The sequence below is a fragment of the Rhododendron vialii genome, chromosome 13a, assembly GCF_030253575.1.
Source record: "Rhododendron vialii isolate Sample 1 chromosome 13a, ASM3025357v1".
In the NCBI taxonomy this organism is placed as follows: Eukaryota; Viridiplantae; Streptophyta; class Magnoliopsida; order Ericales; family Ericaceae; genus Rhododendron; species Rhododendron vialii.
The window spans coordinates 7224116-7242519 of record NC_080569.1 but is presented as its reverse complement, the minus strand read 5'-3'; the positions used below and the strand labels follow the sequence as shown (position 1 = coordinate 7242519).

Below are 18404 nucleotides of genomic sequence, written 5' to 3'. Positions count from 1 at the left end.
GAAGAAGAAATTCATTACCAAAAATCCAACGCCAATCCTTACCACAAATGCATTTAGCATTCAATCGTTCAAAATAAATCATTACCAAAATTGAAATAATCATAACTCAACTATTTAGCAACTCTCAACCGTTGGATTGAAGGTTTCTTTTTCCCTTCTTTCAGCTAAGAAATTTGAAAAGGTAAACAAAAATTAGGTAATATTGTATTTTCCAATATTAGTTGTGTAAAGTTCTTACTATATTAAATATTATTTTCCCAGCTTCACCTAAAGTATATACCAAAAGAAGAATGATATATGGCCAACTATTTCAGGCACGGTAATACAACTCCTAGGAATTTTAGGATTCTGAAAATAAGAGCATCTCCAATGGGAGATGTCAAAGCTGAAGTGGACAATCAAACGGCTAGTTTTGGCATTAAGTCGCCATCCAACCATGATGCCTTCTATCATGCCAAAAGTGAGGTGACGTGGCTTTGAAAGGAAGTCTTAACTTGTCAACTTTGACATCAACCTCTAGACTGTCAATTTTCAAAAATTGACCATAAGCTTTCAATAATTTGACATAAGGGTTGGAGAGGGGGAGCGTGATGTCAAATTAAAAATGTCAAATTGCCACATCAGCCTTCAAAATAATTTGACATCTCTACTTTTGACCACTCCTGTTGGAGATGCTCCAAGGAAAGAAGAAAAAATATGCTTGCAACATCATTTAATCTAGCAAAAAAGAAAAAGAAAAAGAGATTGCTCTGTCTCACTTTGCAGCTGTTTGCTACAAAAGCCTAGAAAAAAGAATGAAGTGGTTCCAACTCGATCATGTCATTTAAGATTAAAGAGCCGAATAATAAAAAAATAACGCTAATAGCATCCCTACGATTATATCTTTACTCGATCATGTCATTTATGATTAAAGAGCCGAATGATAAAAAGATAACGCAATAGTATCTCTACGATTATATCTTTGAAAATTGAGGAGCTCAAGGAACACTATGCAATTCAACCGACCCATGTTGCATAAGGCATAGTAGTTGAAGCTAATGAACTATAACAAAGCAATTTTAATATACAGTCTCAATTTTATTTGTATGAGGCATTTTTACAAATACCTTGGATGCATTAAACTAAGGAACATCCAGTTTGCCCGAAGACTAACATACCGATTACAAATTGGGTACACACAATGCATGTGCAAATTGGTCCTATTCTATACTGCAACTAAACATGTGAACAGGGCATGAATCAAGGTATTGGAACAAAAGATTAGTTAACGAAAACAATACAATCAGAGTATACCCATTCTAGGAACGTACAGGGCATGAATCAACGTTTCTGGTAAAAAAAATAATCAATAATTACCAATTGATAATCCTTAAAAAAATTATCAATAATTACCTATTGATATTGATTTGCCTCTTCACGATCCCATCATGGCCGTGCTACTTTGATAACCCATAACTATTCGTCCGGCCGGCGCGGGGAGAGCGAGGCGGTAGCTAACCTGCGTGATGGGAGGTGGCGGAGGTAGAGGCCGTATTCGGGGAGAGAGAAGGATCTGGAAATCGGATTGTATTCGCAGAGAGAGAGAGAGTGTGTGTGGTGAGGTTGTTCGTGAGAGAAGAGTGAGAGAGGGGGGAGAAGGGGAAAGTAAGGGAGAGGGAGTATTTTACGTGTTTTCCAAATTTCTCACCGAGATCCTGCTCTATGTTTGTCATAAAAAAATGAAGTATTTACCAAAATGTCATTTTGTAGAATAAAGAGTGAAGATTTATCTAGGATGAAAGGATAAATCTTGAGCGTTGGTTATCTATTGGATTCAAACACAGCTCTATTTTATTATATAGATAGGATTTGGTTTGAATCCAAAAGACAATCAATGCTTAGATTTGTCCCTTCTATAAATTTAGACCGTTGGTTGTTCAATGGTTATCATTGTCGCATTTTGGTAATCGGCTAATAAAAAAAAAAGATCCTGAGATTGATTCCTTGTAATTCAGGGATTTAATTTTTTATCACATTTACCAAATATTGACATTTAAACTTCTATTAATTATCACATAAATTGGGAAATATATAGTAAGTATGTTTGGAAAGAATGAACCCTCAATCACGTAATAAATTGCAAGTAAGAAAGAATCACGGTTGTTAAGCGGCAATCACAATCACAATTACGGCTGCCAGTTACTAAATTTTTTTAATTTCCTTTTCAGTTTAGGAATCACAATCACGGCTGTGATTTTGTGGGGTTTATTATAAAATTTTACAATCACAATTACGGTGTTGAATTTTCCCTCTCTCTCTCTCAAACACAGAGACACAAAAATATCTACACCCTTTCCATCGCTGTTAAGCGGTAAGCAAAAAAGGTTCCCGTAAAGGTAAAAGAAAGACGATATAATGTGTTCCTTTTTAATCGGCACGATACAATGTGTTAATATTAGTTTTCAATTCCAACTTCTAATTTAATGATGATTTTTTATTCCAACTTTTGATGCTGAATCATAAGGACCATTGCAGACATCACCGAGACACCGATAGTGAGGTAATCTTTTGTTCTTTTGCTTCAACAGTTTTTCCAATTCTAATGCATGAAGCTAAATTCCCTTCTCTACAGTTTAAAAAAACAAAGACGTTACGAGAACGAAATTATAGCCCTTCGCTATTCTATGAAGATTAAGGCTTTGTACGTGAACGGAATACCATTCTTGATGTTTTGATGATGTATGCCTGTGTTAAACGTATTGAAAAAAGAGGGAAAGTGATGAATTGTCCCATTAATATTTTTGTGGTTTGGAGTTTTGTTGGTGATTATTATAGATTTTCATGTTTAATCAAATTTTTTAACAACACATTTGCTAACAATACAGATTTTTTTATGTTCATAGATATAGATTGATACGGATTTTTTATGTTCATAAATATAGAACGACTTAAGAATATTGGTAGACTGTGCTTCTCATTTTGCTAACACCATATCGTTTTTTAATGTTTATGGATGTAGATGCCAAAATAAAAATTTAACCTATCTATTCCTTATTTTCAGAATCCTAAATTCCTAAGATTTGTATTACTGTATAAGAGAACAAGAAGATCGGCCATATTTACACCTTAAAATTAAGGAGATAGGACTTGTTTTGAAGTCGGCTCTGAATGTCTAGAAAGTCTAAAATCGAAATGATAGAGAAGAGAACGATGAGAGACATGTTTACAAAAAATTATAAGCAATTGGGGTGTTTACTTGAGGCTATGGGCATTTTTTTAATGTCTTTTAATATCTACCGACATAGGAAAAGAAATAGTTCAAAACTAATTAATGCCCTATTCTTTTTTTTTTTTGAATGGTAACACCCTATTCTTTTTTTCCTTGATAGTTGTCAAAACAACATTTTTTTGCAAGATTAACACATGGAGTAATTGTAAACCTTTTTTCTCATTTTTTAAAACTTCGTTTCATTAGAACATGTGTTGTTATTGACACTCTTTTAAACGTTATCAGATATGCATCGATAAAAATATTATGATGTTAACCAAAAACACACCGCAAACTGGAGTTTTGTGTTCCTTTTTTTTTTGTTTTTTGTCACTCATTTAATATTATGGAAGTCTATATATATCTTTAAAACTTTTTCTGTTGTTATTCCCATGATAACTTTTGACTATTACTCTCTTTCAAATTTCAGATAACTTCTTGAGACTTTAACTTATCATGGACAATCTAAGCGTCTATGGCTGTGTGAGTTAAACCGTTTCATTTTATACCTTGGTCGTAATAATCAAATTAATTGTTTTCTATACATTCGGTGAATTCTTCATTTTTTTATGCAGCTCGACGATAACTTGCAGAAAATGTAAGAACTATTTACTCAATTGCATTACTTAATCTGACTTTATATATTTGATTCATATTTGCTTTGTTTTATATTTTCAGTACAAAGGTTACGTGTCTTCGAGAAAAAAATGTAATTGTTGTGATTCATGATGAGCAAGAAATTAATCGTATTTTTATGCATGGGGTATGTCTACCAATGCCATTATTACTTTACTCCCTCTGTACTGTAAGGGATCAACGAATTGATAAAAGGAATGTGGTGCCATACAATACATACCTTTTCAAGAAAATGTAATTCTCATATCAATGTGAAAGTTTGTCCTGAAATAAAATCTATTAAGTATATCCACAAGTACATTTACAAAGGTCATGATTGTACCATGATGGTGTTGAGAGACGAATAAACAAGATCTAGAATTAAGGTAACTATTATTAGTCATCATTACTTTTACAAGAAGGGATTCTTACTCATTAATTATTTTTTTAGGCTGTTATTCATGTTCCTAATTGTGCTTTTTGGATGAAGTAGATATGCGTTGGTACAAAAACTCTTGGGAAGCAAATGGAGAGACAAATTTCAAGACAATAAAACCTATGTTGAACACCTTTTTTTTTCTCCTACGTAGTGTATCAGATTTGACTCTATATAGATTTTTAGATTTTTTATGCATGTTAAAATTGGATTCTATGAATGCAACATGGCATTGGTTTTGAGTTTTGTGATTTGGATTAATATAGTTCAGTGTGTATTCTATCAATACAATTAACTTGGTATATGTGATTGGGATTATCATTGGTAGTGATGTACACACGGATAGGAGCATAACAAATAAAAACTTTTGTTGCGGAATGCTACAGGCATAGGTAATTAGCATATCAAAGTTTTGCAACAAAAATATACCATATTTTACTTTGTTTCTATCCATTTTTTTCGACATGCTCCATTGGCTCATTGCTCGACCCGTAGCTTTAGTTGTCTTCAAAATATGTTGCGCCGTGCCTTCAGACACGGGTATTCGCTAGTACATATATATGTAATGATTTTTTAGTTTACAATTACATTTATATATGTTCACTTTTAGTTTACAATTACATAGTATATATATACTCTTTCATCATTTTTCAATTAAGTACAATTTTTAATTTTTTTGATAAATAACATATAGTCTAATATGTTATGGTTTACTTTTAATTTGTTCCGGAAAAAAATATTTTTCTAAAATAAAATTAAGTTTAAACATTTGTGGGGGCAATTCAGTCATTTAATATCTAATTCCATCATATCCACCATTCAAATCCCCTTTCTAAAAAAATTATCCAAACACCTCATTACAAATTCATTTTTCTTAATATATCACCCCTTATTACATATCCACCCTCAAATTCACCATCATTACATATCCACCTAAATCAAATCTTTCATCCAAACGGACAATAACAACACTCTCATTTTCTCGCAAAACAAATACTACCTAATAGAGACACAAAGGAAAGTACCACTAGAGAAAAGGGGAGTGAGTTTTTATGGGAGAACAATTGAAACAATGAAACTCCCATTGACTTCTTTATTTCCGACATATTTGTTGATCAGATATAACAGGTGGACAGTATGTCTGAACTGTTAATATCCGGCCTTTATTACCCACATTTAAACGGCGGATACAGGGGCGGAGGTATATATGGTGCGGGTGGCACATGCCACCCCCGGCTCCAAAAATAAATAAATACTAAAGATAGTCAATTATAGTATTAGTTTCTTATCGATAACTGAATAACTTGATTTTTTATTAAAATAATAAAAAAATAACAACAAATGAAATAAATTGTTCGGATCGTAAAAATAGTATTTCAACACAGTAGTTCAATGACTTTCATTTAAAGATCACAAGATAATTGAATCAAGCCTTAAATCATTCTAACAAAAAAACAAAGTCCAAGACAAAGTCTGATTTTACGTTTAACTTTTCTCTTTCATATTGCTACCGACAACATGTAACATATACTTCAGAAACCTCAAGGGATTAGCCAAGTCTTTGCCTGGGATTTAAGAGTGTGTTTATTCATTAGTTCTCAGGTTCGATCAACTTTTAGGATCACCTCAGCTCCACGCACCAGCATATGAAAACGCTATGAGAGCGCTAGAAACACCCAGCAACACTTACAATTTACAAATCATCAAAAGACGCATATCTTAGCCTAATCAAACAACCCAACACGAGAAAATACATCAACCAAAATCATGTTGGTCTTGTTCGTTTTGATATTTTACTTTGTTTTAATTTTATTTTTCAATCATTATCCCATATCTTTTTCCAATCATTATACTATTTCTCCAATTATTAATTTCATTTCTCTCTTTATCTCTCTCCACTCATTACCCCTCTCTTCAATCATTATCTTATTTCTCTTTCCACCCACTATCAAAACTAAAATACCCAAAGTTATCAAACAAACAAGCCCGTTACCTTTTACTCCTATTTTCCTTGGTTATTGTGTACTATAGAAATCATACGTGATGTAAAACTGGTTCAGATTTTTATCCCATGAAACGAGATTCCTTAACACCGCCCACGAATCTCCACCACAGATGGTTCCGATTGAGTAGAAATGAACACGGAAAGGGACTTTGGATTGAGAAGAACATTGTGTGGAGGACCGAGGACGAGGAGGCAGACATCTTGATTACTCCTAGTACCTTTATAAAGCAACCTTTATTATTAACGTTAAAAGTGTCACTGTAGTTTGTGTACCAAGTACCAATAACACCAAAAAGATGGAAAACTCTCCTTGCCAATGAAGTCCCAACAACTCAGAGCATCTCTTTCTTAAAAAAAAACCCTAGCCGCCTCTCTTCTTTCTCCTCCCTCCATTAGGGTTTTCACTCTCTCATGCGGCGGGGGAGGGGAGGACCTTACCGACGATTGGTGTTTTCCTTCCTCCTTAATTATGACTTCTATCGCTTTAAATTAATCCCTCCTTTTCAATGAGAATTTTCTCTTTCGATTTCAAATATGAGAGTTTCTTTGTGATTTTTTCTCTTTTCCTTTCTCTTGGCTTCCCCTTCATCATTGAGGCGCCAGTTTAGATTCCGTTCGTGGTGGAGATTAAGGTTCTCAGACAAAGGAAGGTGGCGACAGTATTGGTCCAACGACGAATCCGATCGATTGACTTGGTGGCATCAGGTGTTATGTTTTTATTGTCTGTGTGAGTTTTCTATTGTGTGTAGGACTATGATTGGGGTGACCCATTCACGACGAATCCGATCAATTGGTTGGCGGCCCCGTTGCTTCGGATGTTAGGTTTTTTTTATCAGTGTGAGTTTTCTATTGTGCATAGAACGGTGATTGGGGTGACCCTTTGTTTTTTGCTATAACAGGTAGTAGTGGTCTGGGTGTTTACATCTGGAAAGGCAACCCTTCTTTGTTGCTTTTTCTAGTCCTTTGATTATGGACAGATGCTACCTTTGGTGATTATCTTATGTACCTATGTTTTCTATCGATGAAACTTCTACCATTTTGGAGGAAAAAAACATGCAACAGTTCTTGTGGTCTTTGAATCGGATAAAGATCTAATTCGGACCTGGATCCTCTATCATGTGAAGATTCTCATGAGATCCGGACTGTCCATATCAATAGTCCGGATTATAAATGAACTCTTCCAGTAAAAAAGTTAACTCTTCTTTAGAAAAAAAAATTCAATTCGAACTATTAATTGCAGAGATGAACTATCTAAATGAAAATCTTCACAGTGATCCTGAGAGAGAATCATCATACTGCAAACGCCCTTCCAAATTGCCACGGTACTGATTTGTCCCCTTGTCGCGCGTAGTCATCAAACTAATGACGTTCTATGACGAGTGGACATTGAAAACCAAAAATTTGTAAAACGACTGAAAATTTCGCCAATACAAATTGGAAAAATACTGTTAAAAAGTAATCGGAAAACTATAGATGCATGAAATTATGTGTATCCAAATCCATTTCAAGAGTAAAAACTTAGAAAAATGGTAGAAAAAATAATTTTCCTTTTAACTTTTTTTGTGTTCAGTTATTAAAAGAAATATTTCCTTGCAAAATGGATCCTGTTAAAAGAAGAAATTGCATTTTTTCCTACAAGATTCATTGTCAAGATCAGAACACACAGAAAAATGTTTCATTTACTTTACCTAACTTCACTTTTCTTGCGTATTTATTTTCACTCAACATTCCCGACAAAAAAAAAAAGGCGGGCAGATGGAGAAACATGACCCTCCTCAGTCCTCAGGTTTCTCTTTCCTTTCACTTTTTTTTACGTAGTGTATGCCAACAAGAAGACAAATAAAATAGGATGAAAGACACACTGCTTTGCATATCTTGCACTAGTGGAGCGTGAGACTTCCATGTTTCACACGCAGCCTTTTCGGGTATTCCCTCGTAGGGAAAAGCTATGGTACACAGGGTATACCATATATCTAAATTACGATAATTTATGATTTTCATTATGCTGATTTTTGGTTTTCTAATGCATATTTATGGTGCTGGTTACGACTTATACTTTAAAATTTACCTGTTGAACAGATCATTAGCATGTTATCCATAATTAAAAAATATTGTTATTATGTAACCATCATTATTCGTACCAAAATTCATAATACTTGTATCCCAACCAAATATATGCGTACAATATCAAAAATTAAATAATGCTACCCATAAATGTTATAACAACACCATAAATTGGCATTATCTTACCACAATGAGTCGTACGAAAAATTCTTTGACTCGTATGATATTCCGTAACAAAATCAAAAATTGTCATACCAGAATCAACAATTGTTATACCCAAGCCAAAAATATTTTTAAAATACCACAGATTCTATAAAATAACCACAATTGTTATGACAACACCTAAAATTATCATTTTCTTACCACAACGTGTCGTATCAAAAGAAAACATATGTAAATACCAAAAATTATATAACAAACCACAATTGTTATGACAATAATATAAATTGACGTTTTCTTACCACAATGTGTCGTTCCAAAGAAAATTGATTAAAATATTCCATAATAAGACATGTCTAAAATACCACAAATTCAGTAATATAACAAAATTTGTTATGACAACACCATAAATTGACGTTTTCGTACCCACAACGTGTCGTATAAAAAAATTCAATTAGCTTGTTCAGTTAACGATAGTTATAATCGACAAAATACCATACCATAATTAAATAATATAACCACAATTATTATAATAAAATCATAAAGTGATGTTACCTTACCACAACCTATTGTATATTCTTTTTGGTGATGATATATTCCATAACAAAATAAAAATATGTCGTAAAAAATCCACAATAGTTATTTTTCGGTCAAAAAAATAACTATTGTGGATTTTTTCGGTCAAAAAAATCCACAATAGTTATACCAAAGCAAAATATATACGTAAATTAAATACCAAATATTGAATAAAATAATCACAAATTTTATAACAATACCATAGATTGTCGTTACCTTAGCACAATGTGTTGTACGAAACTTAACCTAATTTTTTTCAATTCCCACCACATAATTTTTTCAAAATTTGAAAATTTCCACCATATTATCTTAATTATCAATTCCCTCCACACACTTTTCAAATTTTAATTTCTCCTGCGCAATACCGCAATAATTTAAACAAAAAATGAAGTTCTCGCACAAAATTTTCATCCAAGAAATTCACCAAAAAATAAGTGCTAGATCCAAATTTTCGAATACAACTATAATTTTCTCTCAAAATATTAGTCTAAATCAGATTATTTCTCCATAAAATTTAATTCAAAAAATCAAAATTCCTTCGTGGAAGAATGAGATGTCACTAAAAAAAATTAATTATCCAACTGTCTTAAATATATACACTTTCGACACTAAAATGGAGTACAAAAAATAAGTGTGAATATCAAAAAATAGAGTGTGAAAATTACTCCCCTTTTTGTAATTGGTGAAATTAATTATATTACTACCTAATCTTATCAATATTCAAGGCGGTGCACTTAACAATTGGCACTATATATTTGACACGTTGATCGGTGCTCTATGCATATCAATCCAAATTTAATGGTGGTCCTTGGAACTAGGTCGTGGTTGTACAATCTAAATAATTTTGTAAATTTATTGTCATTGTACTTTTTTTCAAAAAAAATTATTATAGTCGACATATTGATTTACACCAATGACATAAGTTATAATATGATCTACAAATGCAAGCCCAACACTAAGACGGAGGCATTTGAAGCCCCTGTCTTCTCAAATTTTCAGCCGGGAAATAGCCCCCTACGAACAAGAAAGTATTATATAATTAATAGCCTTTAGAATTACAAATCTCAATTGTGTACCATAGTGATAAGGTGTTGGAGTTTAGACATTTATCTAAAAAAATATCTCGGGTTCAAGTCTTGCACCTTTCATTCCTATTTTTTTTTTAAAAGAATGTTGTTATTTTTTAGGATAAATTACATAGTTAGTCATTGAAGTTTCATATTTTAACAAATCTCGTCGTTCAATTTCAATACAACATTAAAATCTAATAATGCCTCATCTGAGCCCCACGTAAGAATTTTTTTTTATTATCGAAATTGTCTTTCTTTTACAATTTACATAATATCAATTAGGTCATTCGTACCAAGAATGAAGTTGATGGCTTATAGCTAGACACTTAATTGAATAGAAAATATCATTTTATTAGTCAATCTGCGTGCCGATGATGGAGCTTCCTAAATCTGATCGAGGCAAAAATTTACGTAGGTGACTTAATCAACAAACATAAAAAAATTCAACGAATTTAATTGTCATTATTGTGTCACGGTTGCATGGCTAACTTACATTCAACTACAACAGAGGATTAGATTTCATATCAAATATAAATTGAATGTACAATCTAAATATTATTAGTGAGTGTATTTTTAGAATGATCGATCAGGGTTGTTAGGATGTCAAGTTATACGATATTTAATTTGTGATATTTTTTACATGTATTTTGCTTGGGTATAATAATTATTGATTGTGCTACGACATATTTTGGTCTTGTATCTAGTATTTGTTGATCGATTTCTGTTGGTACAACACATTGTAGAAAGAAAATGTTAATTTTTTGTGTTGTCATAACAATTGTGGTTCTATTATATAATTTGCTTGGGTATAATAATTATTGATTGTGCTACGACATATTTTGGTCTTGTATCTAGTATCTTTTGATCGATTTCTGTTGGTACGACACATTGTGGAAAGAAAATGTTAATTTTTTGTGTTGTCATAACAATTGTGGTTTTGTTATATAATTTGTAGTATTTTACATACGAGGGAGAGGGAGAAAAAGTCATGGAGGAGAGAACAACATGTTACCTGTTAAGTCCTTTTTTAATTTTATTAATTGATTTAATAAATAGGTGCTCCAAATTATTTACTTTAAAATTCAAGAATTTAAAATCATGGTACGTAGATACACCCTCTGACAATGGATGTGTACCATAGGACTGCCTCCTTCGTATTGGCAAATTTTGGCTTGCTTCTGGTGTCCTATATTTCAACACAGCACAAAAAGATCCACATACCGATATACGAACGAGGAGAGAGAGAGAGAGAGAAAGAGAGGGGAAAGAATCAATGCCGTGGCTGCTGGTAGCTAACGGACTCCAAATTTCACCAGCCATAGCTCCTTACACTCCAAGAACCCAACAAAACGAGCTTCAAATAAAGCATGACAAGCACTACGGAATGCACGGCAAGGTCATGGCCTTGACCATCATATCTATCTTCTCTCTCCTGATTCTCTCTCTCATCTTTGTACCTTACCTCAGACGCCGCCGCCGCCGCGACCGTGGCCGTGGCCTGGAAAATGTTTCGGAATCTTCAGAGCCCGTTAGATGGTGGAGTTATCCCCTGTCGATGCTGAAGAACCGGAGGATTTCCTGATTCCTCGCCGCTGGAGAAGCCATCCAGATATCAGGATGATTTGGATAGAGGTTATTAACTACTACTATCTTGTTTTCTCTTCGTTTGTTGAAGAAGTACGTTTTCTCTTCGTTTGTTGGACCTTTTTCACTGTAAATAAATATGAACATGCTTAATTATGTGTTCTGTTTCTATGATTTGGTGTAAAAAGAAGGAAAAACTAGTGATTAATTGATGCCAAATTATGTCATTTCCCATGTTTCTTTCATTCATATAAACTAGATAAAAAATTTCCTTCTTGTGTCTCAACTCTTTTCCAATCTTATCTGTTGCAACTTCCAAGAACAAGTCCTCCAACACAGCTAGCCCATCTCACACCCACTCAATATTCTTTCAGATTTCAATTGGAATTCCAATTTCTAGTACTCCATGTGGACCTATGTGCTAGTGGTATTATAGATATATACTATTATGCACCCACAAGAATAATACAACAAGGTTAGCTGATTGGGTCATTTGATAGGGTATTGCTGATATCTGTCTCATTTTTTTTGGCTACACAAAATGGACGTACAGATAGATTGCGGATTGCTCCACATTTCCATCCGGGAGCATTGCTCTTAACACCACGGAATAATTTGCAAGGGATCTAACCGACCCACTTGTCGCTGACCACGTGCTTCGAGCGTGAGAGAGAGTATATTTAGTCCCACCGAACGGCTACGAAAACTAGATACTTATAGAAATGTGTAGTGTGCAATGGATCTGAAAAAGTTAGGATGGAGTATGGAGCCCATATGCAATCCATTAATCCCATCCCTATCAGACACGGGACCTTCTTGTTTTCAGTGGATCGATGCTGGCACTTTGGTGCATGTGACGTATTAGGTACTCTTTTAGGTTTCCGTTTTACCCTTTTTGGTTAGGGTGTTTTGGTTTTACTTTCTTTTGACGGATTTGTTCGACGTACAAGGAAATTCCATATACACACACAAATCAAAAACAAATTGACAAACAAACAAAAATCAACCGAAAACCCGCCCAACTCCGATGTCGGACCCAACACTCCGCTCATAGAGATGGATGGAGGATCTATATTAGATCTTGTTCCCGCCGCAATATCACCCCTGGATCCGCATCTTGAGGAGAAAAACTTATCTCACCATCATTCTTATCCCAATGATTGAAAATCACTGCTACTAGATTGAAAGGGAAAAAAAAAAACACCACATCCATTTACTTTCAGAAACCCATGGCCATAGCAAAGGGCAGTTCCCTTGACGAATTTTAACAAGTGAACTAAAGGCTTGCCATCATTTCCACACAGCATAAGAGCCACCCTAATTGACCTAAAGAAATAAGAAGATTAACATTTAATTCCAATTTCCGTGGGTATATATTCACATACATTCAGCCTTTTGAGAATAACAACCCGAAACCCTAATAAGGGAAGAGGGCAAGTAAGAAATAAGGTACAACATTTGGTCTTACAATTGATACGTATCAAGGACTAACTGGATACTAATGAAAGTTGACAGCCAGAAATCAGAAGACAAAACTGCCAACCAAAATAGAAGCAAGGGGAACTGTGAGATTGTCGTCAAGATCCATGCTTGAAGGGTGGGATTCAACCAGTGCTGCGGCAAGAGACGCAAACAAGAAACCCAAAGCCATTTCCCAACTTTCTTCAACATATCCAAACAAGGCGAAATAGTGCATGTATCTGCAACAAAAGCTTGTATCAGTGACAAGAAGTCCACATTCTGAAATATCCTCACAAGGATCCAGACAAAAGAAACTTACCCAATTGACGCTAGGAAACCGGCAGTTGCCATTGCAATACTACCAGCAAAGGATTTGTCTCTGTTGTACGGTAATTTCTGAGTTCCAAATCGCCTTCCAACAATGTCAGCTAAACCTGAAACAAATCAAGTTTTGAAAATAAAAAATTGGTATCACGCGTTCAATAGTTTCAGGGAACTCAGTTAAAAAAAAGAAAAGAAAACTGCACATTATGATTGCAGAGTGCATTACCATCTCCAGCGCAAAGGTTGCAAATAGTGGCAATTCCAATTGGAGAACTTCTCCAATAAATAGCACAAACCAAAGTGATTGCGGAAGCATAGTATAGCGGTCCCTTCAGAAGTTCCCTGATACATGGAACAAGAACAAACTGAGAAGCCAACAAATCAATCGATCATAGGGTAAGTGAGTTAGCTCATATGGTCTGTCTTGACTTGGACCTGCAGAATTCGGATCAACTTGAGCCAACTTTGAGCATTACCGACCTGTAGAATTGGTTTGCCCATATTTCACCTTACTCCAAGTTCCCTAAAAAGCCTTTTAAAAAGCTTCCTAGGTACTTAACACTCAAATTAAGTCGAATCTAGCCCTTCATATTGTAAAGTGAAAAGAGAGAAGGTCATTAAGGAACTTCTATTTTCAACTCGAGTGAATAGGAAAAGGTGACGTGTACATTTATCATCATAGCTACTATTAGTCGAGCTTGGTATTGATTGTTGAAGTTAAGCTTGAAACGAAAGCTCCAGATTTGCTTGCTTCATAGTTCCAAACTATGAAGCACCGACACCTCTAGAGGTCAAACTATCGCAGTGTCGGGACACGAGGACACGCCACGTGGCGTGTCCCATAATTTAATTTAAATTTTTTACAGAGACACGGCTGGGGACATGGGAGGAACACTGATGGGACACGACAGGGGACAAATTGTAATTTTTTTTAAAAAAATTGGGGGCCAAATTGGAATTTTTTTTAAAAATTGGGGTCAAATTGTAATTTTTTTTTTAATTTCTGAGTGTCAAACTAAAATTAAAATAAATATACACGTGACGTGTCCCCCGCCGTGTCCATGTCCCCATTTTTTTAGAATGTCCGTGTCCGTATCGGTATCCGTGTCCGTGCATCATAGGTTCCAAAAGATTAACAAATTCTGCTTGCTTCATGGTAATAAGAAAATGTAGAAAAGAAGTCGCATAAATTTCCTGATGAGCAGAGCCCAATTCTTCACTGCCAATTTAGTCAAGGAGTAGTTCTACTATAAAGAAATGCTGCAATAAAAAGAACAATCCTGTTGATGATTGGAACTACTACTCTGTTCTTCTGGATTACCCAGAGAAAAACAGAAGAAAGAGACAGACAGAAATCAACGGGAAGGTTAGGCCACCCAACTAGCACAGTCGCAAAGGGTACTTTTCAAGGTACTTGAATTCGTGGGCAAGCCATTTGTAACATGAAGGTGTTTTAAAGGAGAACTTATAGAAATGTAACCTGTGGTCCCCAAATCTACTCATTGACTTGACAGTAGCCTCATCCTTCCATATCCCAAGTCCAATAAGAAGCATCTTTATTATATTAACCCCAGGAATAAGAGCTGCTAGAATTGCTCCTTGATGACCAGAACTGCAATAGTAACTAGTAAACATCAGAAAACACAGAGCATGAGACAGAACCGAAATCTTCTTGGGCATATGAATATTTACCTGAATAGAGGCCAGCAAAGCATGAAAACTAGCCCAATGCTCACATGCACAAGCTTCCTGGTTAGTTTCTAACACATAAAGGGCACGTTACCACTTACCAAATAAAAGTGTCCAAGTATTTGGGCTTCTAGTGCAATGGATTTTATCTAAAGATGTTGCTAGTATTGGCAATAGTCTTCAGAGAAACAATTGGGTACAACGTGGAAATTAATTCTTACAAAATAGCGATTGTTAATGATAACTACAATCAATCAACAGAATACATCAAAGAAACAAGGCTATATCAGGTCCTGTGGCAGAAAACTTGAAGCCATGTACTGTGTGGTTTTGATCACCAAAATAAAACTACAAATATTTACTCCTGTCACAGATTAGCACCAATGTGACACAGAACTTCCATAAAACTTCTCACGCACTGAGCTGTCACAGCTTGCATCCTCCTTTATTCCTCTCTCTATCTCCCTCGTACTCTGACTCCGACTCTCTCTCTCGTGCTACATAAACGTTTCCACGAAGCTTGACTTATGCTGCAATTCACCAATTCGGTCTATTTTTCCCACCTTAATGCACCAAAATCACAGATGGCAAGAACTTTCTGGCCAAACATCTGTTATGGTCACGATTTCAGGATCCACTCCTGTAATTCACATAACCCCATAGCTGTCCAGACAATCACCTTTAGCAAGCCTTCCTCAGGATCAAGGACAACAGCACCGTCACTCCCTAAGAAAAAACTTCACCCAGACTTCTAGAATTTTGTGCCAAGCTAATACTTTGCCCTGAGATTCTGGCCCGGACACCCTAAGTTATCAAAAGCAGAAAACAATTTTGCCTAGCTTCACATGTCAGCACACTGGAACTTGGTATGCAATAGCAAAGAACACATCTGATCCACGATACCTAAAGTCTACGATAAGGCACATAGCAAGAGAAGCTAAAGGCATAGACAATGTAGTGGGCCTAGTGGCTAACATAGAACTTAGAAGTTTCTCACGTCAATATACTTGGGAGGCACAAAGGTGGATCAGTGGAGTGCTACAGTAATATCAGCTTTTCCCGAGGCACTTCATAATTTTCCTTTGTTTGGAACATAGAGAAAGAAGAGAAAATAAAGGTTAAGTATAAAAAATTTCTCTTCCATTGTTTGGTTTGAGAGAAAATGGCAAAATTGAATGTTAAGTACAATGAAGTTTTCCTTGCTGTGCTTGGAATTTGAGAAAACTGGGAGAAAAGAAAAGAAAAGAAAAGAAAATGTGAGGGAAATAATACTGTGCACAACTTCTAGATTTTTCCATTTTCTTTCATCTTTCTCTCCGAACCAAACAATGGAAAAGAAACATTCTTAATTTTCCCTTCCTTGCGAGTGCGAGTGGAGTGTAGTTGGTGTCTCCCTTATACTCCCATGCACATGGGCAGGGTTCAATTCCCGTAAACACTTATCCTCTCCGCAAGTCGCCTAGGATAAAGTAGGATATGATTAACAATGAAAAAAAAAGTTTCCCTTCCCTTATTAACAAGTTCCAAACAAAAGGTCATGGCTTCTTTGGAACTTATGGAAAGAGAGTTTGTTTAAATGCAAAGTCAACGCCGAAAAGGGCATCATTATGCATCGATTGCCAACCAACCCGTGACTGAAACGATAGGGGAGGGAGATCTATATGCGGACGAGTAAGATAAAACGATCCTAAGAGCATCTCCAGCCTTGACCCAAATTTGGGTCAAAATTTGGATAAAAACTCATTTTGAGTAGGCACATCTCCGATCATCAAACCTAAATTTTATCGATATATATATATATATATATATATATATATATAGAAATCTTCAGGTGAGAACCTTATATGCGTACCTCCCATTTCTCGCCTTCTCCGATCGGATTTCGATGATCCGAGCAATCAAAACCAAATTCACTCCCCCTCTCTCCCTCAGACCATCTCTCTCTCTCTCGACTCTGTCTCTCTTCCTCCTCCGATCCACACCCACCGCATCCTCTCTCTCCCTCCGAACTACCACCACCGACCCTGCACCACTACGGCTACGAGAAGGCCTCCGCCATCGCCTAGGCCCAGTCCGGCACCGGCAAGGTCGTCGACACCCAGTTCAGAGAGTACGCCAGGTCTCTAACTAGCCGTTGGAAAAATGAGTCAGCCTTTTCTTGTCCTAGGTTTGGGCAAAGAAATGGGTAAAACCCAAAAATGGAAGGATTTGGGTCATGATTGGAGATGGTTTTGCCCAAATTTTTGAGGGTTTTGGCCAAATTTTAAATTTGGGTCTTAAAATGGGTTATTTGGTTCTTAAAATGGGTCAGATGCTCTTGATAACCAAATAAAGGGAAGAAAAAACAAACAGAAAACGCGGAGAATTTAGAGAGAGGGGTTTGGGAGTCCAACCTGGTCAAAGATCCCTCGTTTGGCGATTTCCCCCCAAAACCGAAGCAAAGAGAGCGCAATGCCCCCTGATATTCCGGCGGCGATGATATCGCTCACGACTGGGTTTTCCGACAACATCGACGCCGCCGCCGGAACAGAAGCCAGATTGCGGCGGCGACTGACGGCGGTGGCGGCGGAGAAAAAGCGAAGAGTAGTAAGAGGAAGGCGAGGATGGGGTCGGAGAGACGAGATCGCAGTGGAATCGGTCAACTGAAGTTCGACTGGAGAGCTCGTGCTGATGACACGAGCGAAGACTGACAGTTGTTGAGTAAGTGTGGCCATCGGTACGGCCCCGTCTATTTTATATTCCTAGAATCTTTTTGAATCAGATAATGCCTTGAAGCGGTCCACTGGCTATCATTGGACGCCGCCCCGACACCGATTTTCACCGAACATGTTTAGTCCCCGTGAATTTGCCTTGAAACAGGGGATCGAGCCCCACGACTTTGTTGTTTTGAGTAAAACTGATTCCTGTTTTCTCTCCGATTATTATTATCGTCGTGTATCTATCTCTCTTTAGTTATTATTTCGTATTATTTAAAAAAAAAAAACTACCCCTTATGTAATGTTTTGAAATTGGGACCACTAGATTTAAATTCTTGAAATGTTATTTGGTCCAAAACTAAATAAAGAGAAAGTCTACATACACAACTTTCAATCCCAACTCCGGAAATTATTGCGTTTGAAGCTATAAATATGTATTAAACGATTCTGGATACAGTTGTGTTTGAAATTATGGTCG

At 35.8% G+C, this 18404-nt stretch overlaps 1 protein-coding gene across 1 annotated transcript; it reads right to left on the bottom strand.

Annotated features, from left to right (window-relative positions):
* Positions 1 to 13077: 13077 nt before the first annotated feature.
* On the bottom strand, positions 13078 to 18168 carry LOC131314289 (farnesol kinase, chloroplastic). Its single transcript, XM_058342825.1, has 6 exons — positions 17624 to 18168; positions 15234 to 15301; positions 15022 to 15153; positions 13768 to 13883; positions 13537 to 13651; positions 13078 to 13456 (listed from the first exon to the last, which is right to left on the bottom strand). The coding sequence occupies exons 1-6, from the start codon at positions 17942 to 17944 to the stop codon at positions 13279 to 13281; spliced, it is 930 nt and encodes a 309-aa protein (XP_058198808.1). The 5' UTR covers positions 17945 to 18168; the 3' UTR covers positions 13078 to 13278.
* Positions 18169 to 18404: the final 236 nt, after the last annotated feature.

Coding starts and splice junctions, on each gene's coding strand:
- LOC131314289 (XM_058342825.1), bottom strand. CDS start 17,944: ATGGCCACACTTACTCAACAACTGTCAGTCTTCGCTCGTGTCATCAGC. Junction 15,154..15,233: donor CTTTGCTGGCCTCTATTCAG/GTAAATATTCAT, acceptor TTACTATTGCAG/TTCTGGTCATCAAGGAGCAA. Junction 13,652..13,767: donor CAACCTTTGCGCTGGAGATG/GTAATGCACTCT, acceptor GATTTGTTTCAG/GTTTAGCTGACATTGTTGGA.